The 10035-nt window shown below is 40.7% G+C and overlaps 1 protein-coding gene across 1 annotated transcript in view; it reads left to right on the top strand.

Annotated features, from left to right (window-relative positions):
• KCNIP4 (potassium voltage-gated channel interacting protein 4) overlaps positions 1–10035 on the top strand; it is a 239293-nt gene that overhangs the window by 34503 nt on the left and 194755 nt on the right. Inside the window, exon 2 of the mRNA XM_007953764.2 lies at positions 5235–5359. Coding sequence (XP_007951955.1) covers positions 5235–5359 — 125 coding nt within the window. The remainder of the gene's footprint in view (positions 1–5234; positions 5360–10035) is intronic.

The following is a 10035-nucleotide window of genomic DNA, read 5'->3' on the forward strand; positions in this document are numbered from 1 at the left end:
CCAGACTTCATCTCATCTACTTTGGTCATGTTGTCAGAAGGGACCATTCCCTGGAGAAGGATGTCATGCTTGGTAAGGTGGAGAGTCAACGAAAGAGGGGAAGACCCTCAAGGAGGTGGATTGATGGTGGCAGTGGAGATGGTCTCAAGTACAGTAAGAATCACGGAGCTGGCTCAGGACCAGGTGGTGTTTCATTCTGCTATGCATAGGGTTGCTATGAGTCAGAGATGACTCAATGGCACCTAACAAAAACATCATTGCATTATAGAATGAAGCTCATTGGAGACATCAGTAGCAATGTTTTGTTAAAAGTCAAAATGATTGTAGATTAAGGGGAAAGCAGAAGCTAGAGAGAGTTTATAGTGGATATAGTTAATTCTTCTGAGAAGTTTGAGGGTACAGGAACAGAAAGAGACTATTGTGGCCTTTCCATTGTTACTTCTATTGTTATTGAGAGAGAGTACAACAAAGTGGAAAAAAAAAATAAGCTTGGATATCAAAGATTTGGGTATGAATGTGGCCATAGTCTTTCATCCTGTGTGACATCTGGCCACAAATATCTTTAACTCCATGAGAATCAGCTTCTACTTATATCCAAAATGGATTATAGTACTTCCTCATGAGGTTAATGTGAGGATTTAGAAGTATGTCTATAAAGCACCTAATTTATCTCCTCGTATATAGAATAAACCTAATAAATGTGAGATACTATATTAAAATCCCCAAAAAATGTATGCTCTTAACCTGTGGTTGAGTCACAACATGAATTCTGTAGTCTTGTGTGGGATCATGCTGTGATCCTCATAGAGTAAGCCTTCGGGAATCAGTCTTGATTGGGTTTGATGGTATTTCTTTTCAACTTTTCATATACTGATGATTGCTGATAATTTCAGGTATATTTGTAGGGCCTGTCAAAATCCTGTCAATACAAATAGCCCTCTGGGAGGTAGGAGTCATTAAGAAGTAAGGTCAGCTGGAAAAACAAGCATGCCCACATTCAAACACTTCATATGTGGTTCTCTTTAAATATTGCATGTGATTATTATTCTATCACCCATATTTAATCCAATTATACAGCCCCTCAGGCACTAGGATCTTTTGTCCCAGACTAAGCATCTGCAAAGTTGTTATAGCAGGAGGAAGAAAACCTGTTGGTACTGTGGTCCAGAGTGCTGTCTGGGTAAAGGCCAGGAAGTTAATGAGCTGCTTTGTTTCTCTCCTGTATATGGGTCATTAGGTCTAGTGGAGGTTATACTGTGATAGAAAGACTGTTCAGAAAATCTGATTATAATTTCCTCTAGTTTTGCCTACATCATGTTGCTCCGAAAAATGGATTGAGAGAACAATGATTTTAAAGAAGACATTTAAGGTCTCCCTTGGGTCTGAAAGGCTGCAAAAAGTATTTCTCCAGATGGTAGATAAGGTTCCAGGGGCTTCAGAGGAATGGGATCTTGAGTAGATGGTCTTCCAGAAGTAGCCACAACATGGATTTGTTCATTTCTTTATTCATTCATTGATTCACCAAATAATTCTTTATTGACTGTTGGTTATGAATCTCTGTATAAATCCAGAGCATATACAGATATGTAAGAGATTTTTCTTGTCACAATGGAAAAGACAAATACAAACAGATTATCAGACCCTGTAGTAATACACGCTACTGGAGAGGTGGGCTGCAACAATTCTCACAGAGAGCTTCTGGTTCTGCATAATGGGGTAATCCTGAGAGGCTTCAGAAAGGAGATGATAATATTTGAGCTGCATCATGAAGATATGGGCATTGTCAACAGGTGGACAAGGGGAAGAGGGACATATGAGAGTGAAGGAAGTGTTCTGCAGGTGATTCAGGAGAACTTGCATAAGACTTTTTAGCAGAAGCATTCTGCTTCTTAGTGCTTCGGGTCTTCCCTTGGGTCTGCTGTAGGCAGAGTTCCATGCGTTGAATCAACAGCAGTCTTATGGAGCACTATCTTCCTTTATCCTGTCTATTTTAGGACCCACTGAGTAGAATTAATCCGTTCATTCAGAGTAACTTAAGGAGAAAATTGAAGGGGCCTCATCTCACCTTTTTTGATTTTCCCAGTAAAGCTCAGCCTAAAGTGAACTAACTTACTGCTTCATGACTGCCTATTCAGATCTACCATTAGCCCTTCCCACATTCTTTAAATACACACCGCACTACCTTTCTCATCAGTTTTTCCTTTGTCAGTGCAGGGTTTATTCTTGGTCTCTTTATCTTTTCACAACACTTTCTATTATTTTTATCCATCCATTTCTATTCTGCAACTGTGCCATATCACTGTCATTGCTGTTGAGTCAGTCCCAACTCATAGCGACCCCTCCTTGGGTTTCCAAGGCAGTATCTCTACAGAAGTAGATTGCCCAGTTTTCCTTCCGAGGAGTGGCTGGTGGGTTTGAACCACCAGCCTTCTGGTTAGCAGTCAAGTGCCTTAGGCACTAGGCCACCAGAGTTCCTTTACCTATCACTACTCCCAAATGAGGCGCTCTGGTAACTTAGTGCCTTAGGCACTTGACTGCTAACCAGAAGGCTGGTGGTTCAAATCCACCAGCCACTCCTCAGAAGGAAGAACCACTCCTTGGAAGAGCCACTCCTTGGAAGGAAGAGCCACTGCTTGGAAGGAAGAGCCACTCATCGGAAGGAAAATAGGGCGATATGCTTCTGTAGTAATACTGCCTCAGAAACCGAAGGAGGAGTTGCTATGAGTCAGATCCAACTCCACGGCAATGAGTTTTGTTTTGTTTTTTTTTTTCTTTTAATTCCCAAATAATATAATATGAAAATTACAAAACAAATGTGTGCTTTTATGTCCTGTTTCTCATTTTGACAAAATATACAATTCCAAGTATTTGTTTCATTCCTAGTGTTTTGTAAACTCTTTGAGGACAGTGATCAGGAAATGCCAAGATAAGAGTTCACTTGCCTTCTTTCCCTGGTAAATAAACATTCTGATCCCTCAGTGCCCTCAGTGAGGCAGTGCAGTAAATACATGCAGATATTAGCAGGAGGCAACAATATCAGTGTCAGAAGTGGTGGGGGTTTTTGTTAAAATGACTACATTTCCAAATGAGCTATGGGACATTAGATTAAGTAAGGGTCATGCTTGCTAAATTAGAAGGTCAGCAAAAAAAAAAAAAAAGAAGACCCTTAATGAGATGGATTGACACAGTGGCTGCAATCATGAGCTCAAACATATCAACAATTGTGTTGTGCAGGACCAGGTGGTGTTTCATTCTGTTATACATAGGGCCTCTGTGAGTCAGAACCAACTCAGTGACACCTAACAATAAAAGTGGGAAACTGGTAACCAAAAGATGGGTCAACAGTTCCCACCAACTGCTCTATAGGAGAAAGGTGAGGCAGTCTGCTTTTGTAAATATTAACAGCCTTGGAAACCCTATGAGAGTTCTACTCTGTCCTTAGGATCACTATGAGTCAGAATTGACTTGCTCACAGTGGGTAGTGGCCCTGTGACCAGAGAAGTTAAGAAGTAGCTGTTCTTATTTAGCTGCATGCTGAGTTGGGAATCTGCAGCCCAGGGGAAAGAAATATTATCCAAAGAAGACTGTGGCTGCATAACTGGGTGTGGATGCTTTGTTACTGTGGAGTTCCTCAGCTGAGGTACAGCCTTGTCTATTGTTGTTGTTGTTGTTGTTGTTATGTGCCGTTGAGTCAGACCTGACTCATAGAGACCCCTCCTTGTGTTTCCAAGGCAGTATCACTATAGAAGTAGATTGCCCCAACTTCCTTCCGAGGAGTGGCTAGTGGATTTGAACCACCAGCCTTCTGGTTAGCAGTCAAGTGCCTTAGGCACTACCAGAGCTCCTGCCTTGTCTATAGCAAGGACAATTTCCTTAGGCCTCCATCGTGCCCCACAGCAGAGAAGCTGGAGATCCAGATCCTAATTCATCCCCAAATTGGTCTCTGCATGATTCTAGGGACAATATACAGATGTGAACAGATGTTACCTTGGGGCAAGGGAGAATTCTATGGAGAAATACATGTGGAATTGATTGAGTTAAATAAGTTAAACAGAAATCTATGTTTCAGAACTCCTCAAAATTTTTTATATCATATTTTGCTCCAAAAGTAAGCTATAGTTTACACTTCTGAAACATATATGAACACAAAATTATTTTCACATAGAGCATCATTGAGAAATTTTGGTGTGAATATAATTTACAAACTACAATAGTTTATAAATATTTTATACCTTTTTTATAGATATGGACATCCTTGGGTGCAAAGCAGAGCCTACCAGAAGTTTATCTAGATCCCAGTCCATTCAGTGTGCATCCGTGGATACTTGTTAGTTAACTCCTGTTAGTACCTGAAGGAGCTATGGTGGTGCAGTGGTTAAAGCATTGGGCTGCAAACCAAAAGTTAGTGGTTCAAACCCATGAGACGCTCTCTTGAAGAAAGATGAGGTATTCCATTTCCATAAAGATGTACAGCCTTGGGAAATGTATGGGGCCCTTCCACTCTGTCCTACAGGTCCACTATGAGTTAAAATCAACTTGATGGTACTGGGTTTTGGTCAGTACCTGATCTGACTACCCTTGCTTGTGACTCCAGGCAGAACACTTGGTTTTAGTGGAATCCTCTGAGAGAGTCCTATCTCATAGTTGCATGATACTTAGGGTTGTAGCCACTGCCATCAAGTCAGTAACAATTGACCAACTCATAGCAATCCCATAGGACAGAGTAGAATTGCCCAATAGGGATTCTAAGGATGTAATCTTTATGAAAGCAGACTGTCTCATCTTTCTCACACAGAGCAACTTCTGGGCTCAAACCACCGACCTTTTGGTTAGCAGCCCACTACACTAACCACAGTACCACCGGAGCTCCTTACAGAGAGTTGTACTCACTATTAAACTATCATTCCTGTGCTTGGTTCATGCACAGAAATGCCAGGTTCTAAGGATGTTGGTGATCATTCATCCTTTTCAAACTATATAATAAGTATATTAGAATCATAACCTCTATGGTAATGACTAGAATGTGCAAGGAAACTTTTGTGTAAAATTATCCTGATTTTAATAGAATAAAATCTGGGCAATGTAAAGACTATGATTGACAGTGTGAGAGTTCTTCCTTGGTGGAGATTCCTAAGAGATCTTGTAAACATTTCATTTCACATCCCTGTGTTGTGTGTATACGTGTTGGCAAACAGCAACTGTACTTACGATACTTTGTTGGTTTTCCTCCACAGACAGCGTGGAAGATGAACTCGAAATGGCCACAGTCAGGCATCGGCCTGAGGCTCTTGAGCTTCTGGAAGCTCAGAGCAAATTCACCAAGAAAGAGCTCCAGATTCTTTACAGAGGATTCAAGAATGTAAGAACTTTCTTTTTGACTTTACCTACACGTGGTCCTTAGAAAAGCACTGAGAAGTGGGAGATAAAGAGGGGAAATATACCATCTATGAGAGCCTCATGATATGTGTGCCTGATGTCCATTGTACAGCTGGAGCAAACATAGTTAACATGCATTTGGGCTCTGACTCACTTTGGTACATGACGGTTGGTACACTGCAGTTATATATTAAACAAGGACGAATACTCCAAAATTTTGACTCAGTTCAATACTTAGTTGGGAAATTTTTTTTTTTCAGGTGTTATAATATATTTCAATCAGTTCCACTTGTCCCTTCATTTCTGAACTTTAGTCTGGTGTTTGTGGGAAAATTCCTTGAGTGTGGATAGGGGTCCATCAAGGAACTCTGTATTTGACATTGAATGGAAGGCACTGTAGGTAGGTTTTATGGTCTCCAAAAGACTGACTGCCGATGGGTCTAAGCCATAGGAGTCTGCAGGCTGCCCCTGTATGTGTTCTCTTCAACGCATGTGCACACATCTTCTTCCCTCCTGAGTTGTTGTCGTTAGTTGCCACTGAGTTGGCTCTGATCACAGAAAACCCTTATATAGTAGAATGAAATGCTGCCTTGTCCCATGCCACCACCATGGTCATCATAAACTCAAGTCCATTGTTGCAGCCACTGTGTATTTTGAGTGCTTTCAAATCTAGGCAGCTCATTTTTCAGTACCATGTTGAACAATATTCTGCCATGCTTTGTGTGGTTTTCAATGGCTGATTTTCAGAAGCAAATCACCAGACCTTTCTTCCTAGTCTTCCTTAGTCTGGAAGCTCTGAAGAACCTTATCCACCATGGGTGATCCTGGAAGTATTTGGAATATGAGAGGCATAGATCCCAGCATCATAGCAACATGCACGCCACCACAGTTCAACAAACTGACAGAGAGGTGGTAGTCTCCTGAGTTAGGCATCTTCAAACGCGATCATAGCCCATAACTACCAGTGAGTAGAGGTGAGAGTCAGTGAGTAAATCCGGGGGAGTTTTTCAGGGACAAACTCTTACCTGAATCCAGGGTAAATGCTCAGTGTTGAGCTGGATGCTGAGACTTATTCAAAAGCCTGCATTGATATTTCATTACTTTTATCATTCAAAAGTCTGGGATGACATGCTTTCTGTCCTTAAAGAGCTTACAGACTGAATAGGGAGAGAAGACTTGCTGTCATGAATCTATTTGAAAACAATCCATTCTTACCACTAGAGAAAGCAACTAATGATATACAAAAAGTATCATAATCTCAGTATGAAATGGTATTAATTGGCACAGATGCCCCCACAGTTATTATGCCCTTAAGGACACATATATAAACCATAGTGATTATAGGTGCCCTTGAGATCCCCATGAAATTGCTTTGACCCCTCCCTAAGCTCATCCCCTAAGACCCCATGTACTCTGATATTCAGGAACCTATAGTATTTCAAGATTTCTACTACTTCTAGTCTCTTAAAATCTGACCACCTTTAATGGTGTCTCTGTCCAACCTCATGCAAACCAGACAGGAAACTGGGCCTCTTCTTTGGTTTCCACCACAAAAGTTTGCTCAATGTATAACTCTAGATGACTTTTCCAAATAGTTTGATAAGTTTCTATCATCCTCTAGCAAACACTCTTCCACAAGCTCTCTGACTCCATGAGATCTCTCTGTAATCTGTGTCTAGTCTTCACACCTCTTCTGGCCCTGTTGTTGTTAGGTACTGTCACGTCATCTCCAACTAATATTGACCCTATGTACAGCAGAATGAAACACTGCCTGATTCTGTGCCAGCCCCACGATCTTTGCTATACCTGAGCCCATAGTTGTAGCTACTGTGCCAATCCATCTTGTTAAGAGCCTTACCCTTTTTCTCTGACCCTCCACTTTATAAATCATGATACCCTTCTCCAGGGAATGGCCCCTTCTTACAACATGACCAAAGTAGGTGAAATGAAGTCTGGCTATTCTTGCCTCCTTCTGGTCCTGGGTTTCCTAAAAGACTCTCCCTCCACTAAGTGGAGCAGTGTCCTTCCTGGGAAATACAGTCATCTGCTAATATCCACACCTTGTTGGGGAAGGAAGAAGATATATATGGAGTTGTAAATGGAGTTTCTCACACATGGATAAGATTCCCATTAAAAAGTATATTAATTATGTATAATCTAACAAGATTATACATGTAAGTAAATACACATAAAGAGTATTTGAAAACTAGGTTAAAGCATTATCATTTATGCCCATTCTACAAAGGGCCTGCTGGATTCAGAGAAAACAATCACTTAAGCAGGCAGAGTTTCTGAGTAGTGCAAAATGTTAATGCACTCAGCTGCTAACCAAAACATTGAAGGTTTGAGTAGACCCAAAGACAGCTAGGAAGAAAGGCCTGGAGATCTACTTCTGGATCTACTCCTGGAGATCAGGCACAAAAAATACAGTGGAGCACAGTTCTGGTCTGACACCCATGGCATCACCATGAGTCGGAAGCTGACTTGACAACCACTGGTTTTCAAGCTGACACAGTTCTCCCGACGACTGGTAGCAGAAAGCCACTGGGCAGCAGAGATGGGGAGGAAGAGGAGGTGCAGAAGAACAAAATTTAGCCATAAGTTAATGCTAAGAGAAAGCAAATTATGAAGAAAACTGTAAATGTGTTCATTCAAACATTTAAACTCCTTTGCTCTAATCCAGAGATCTCTAATAAGCAAGCTTTTTTTTTTTTTTTTTTTTTTTTTCTTTTTAACACTGGATCACACATCAGATACAAAATGGTTCTCAAATAAAGGAGAACTTAATCCAAACTCCCAGAATCACTGTTTTCAACTACTGGTCTATCATTATTCCACTGCCCTGTCAGTGGGGTTTCTCTGTTTGAGATCGGGCTGCCTTTCATCCCATTTCTGGCAAATTGGAATTATGATTACTGCCATCATTAACCTTTGGAGCCAGAATCTCTGCATGTCTTGTACAAGTGGTACTTCAAAATAAATTGCCCAGGCTCTGAAATCAGCAGGTATTGCTTTCTTCTTTTTCTTCTTTTTTTTTTTTTTTTGCCTACTGGTTCTCTCTTCCCCTCTTCCTTCTTTTCATTCCCTTTCCCTCTTTCCTTTCCATTTCCTATCCTTCAGATACCGTCTCTATTTCTCCACCCCCTCCTCTTCCTCTTTCCTTGTTTTATCTTCTTTGTCTCTTCCTCCCATCAATTCTTGCCTTCTCTTTCAGCTTTTCTGCTTCCTTCCTTGGTCCTTATTTTTTCCCTTGTCTCCCTTTATTGATTTTCATATCTTTCTTTCTTTCTCTCCATTGGATAAATTTCTATCAGCTCTGAATATGCCTGAAGAATTTTTATCTACTTCTGACTTTAGACTTTTCTCAGACACTTGTAATCAATGTATCTGATAAATCAAACAAGAGTAGTCTTTTAATTCTTGATTTCCTCTAGTCAAATGGACAATCTAATAAATGTGTCCTAAAATACAGCAAAGGAGAGACTGAAGTAGGTCAGCAGCACCCCTATCTTATGGATGACAGCAAACTGAACCAGCTTAGCCACCCAACTACTCTTAATTTCCTGAACACCAATTATCTCAAAGCCCTTAAGATGAAAAATAATTTCCCTGGAAACAGTTGGGATATTCTTTTTTAATGGAAACTTTTAAAACACTCCATATTTTGATTAAAAGGAGAAACCATGGACATATTAAATCAGTCACAGTTATGAAACTGACTCAATAGGACCAGGAACCTCTGCAAGTGGAGATTCTGAGGGCCCCTCAATTTTTCTTCCAATACCATGTCCCTGATAACGTTCCTCCTAATTTTTGATGTAGAATGTTAAAATAAATGTGGGCTGAAAGAAGGGAAGAGAGAGAACATTTTTCAGTTCCCCAGCCTTTTTCACCCCACTGAATCATCCACACATATTTATCTCCCTTGCCACATGCTGAATTGAGTCTCTGAAAGTGGACAGGTGAGAGATGGATAAGAATACAGTACAGTGTTCCTCTGCTTTTAGCATGCATCAGATATATGCATGCAAGGCTTGTTATAACCCAGACTGCTGGGCTCCAACCTCAAATATATGACGAAGCTGATCAGTGATTAGAGCAGATAGTATTCATTTCTTACAAGTTCTCAGGTGATGCTGTTGCTGCTAGACTGGTAAACACACTTTGGTCTATTGTAGCGATCATCATCTTTGGTGTTGCTCAAACTAGGGCTCATTCCTTCCTTGACTGAACAGCTCCATCTAACTCTGGTAGCCTGTTTGTCCTTGGTTCTACAAATTGAGATGATACTAACTGCCTGGTTATTTGGGGAAGTAAAGATAATAAACATGAATTTAAAAAAAAAGAAAGAAAAACAAGGAGCTATCATAATGTGGCCCAAATAGTCAAACTCAGGTTTGCATGTCATCAATGTGATGCAGGCATACTTGGCCTGCACACCTCCCACTTTCTCAACATTGGTTGAGAAATTCAGTATCAGCAAGAGGTAAAGTATTATCAACAGAGCTTGTTTTTTTTTGTTGTTGTTGTTATGTGCCGTCAAGTCGGCCCCGACTCATAGTGACCCTTCCTTGAGTTTCTGAGGCAGTATCACTATGGAAGTAGATTGCCCCATCTTCCTTCTGAGGAGTGGCTGGTGGGTTTGAACTGCCAGCCTTC

This window comes from Orycteropus afer, unplaced genomic scaffold, assembly GCF_000298275.1.
Source record: "Orycteropus afer afer isolate SDZICR_OR568_19922 unplaced genomic scaffold, OryAfe1.0 scaffold00411, whole genome shotgun sequence".
In the NCBI taxonomy this organism is placed as follows: domain Eukaryota; kingdom Metazoa; phylum Chordata; class Mammalia; order Tubulidentata; family Orycteropodidae; genus Orycteropus; species Orycteropus afer.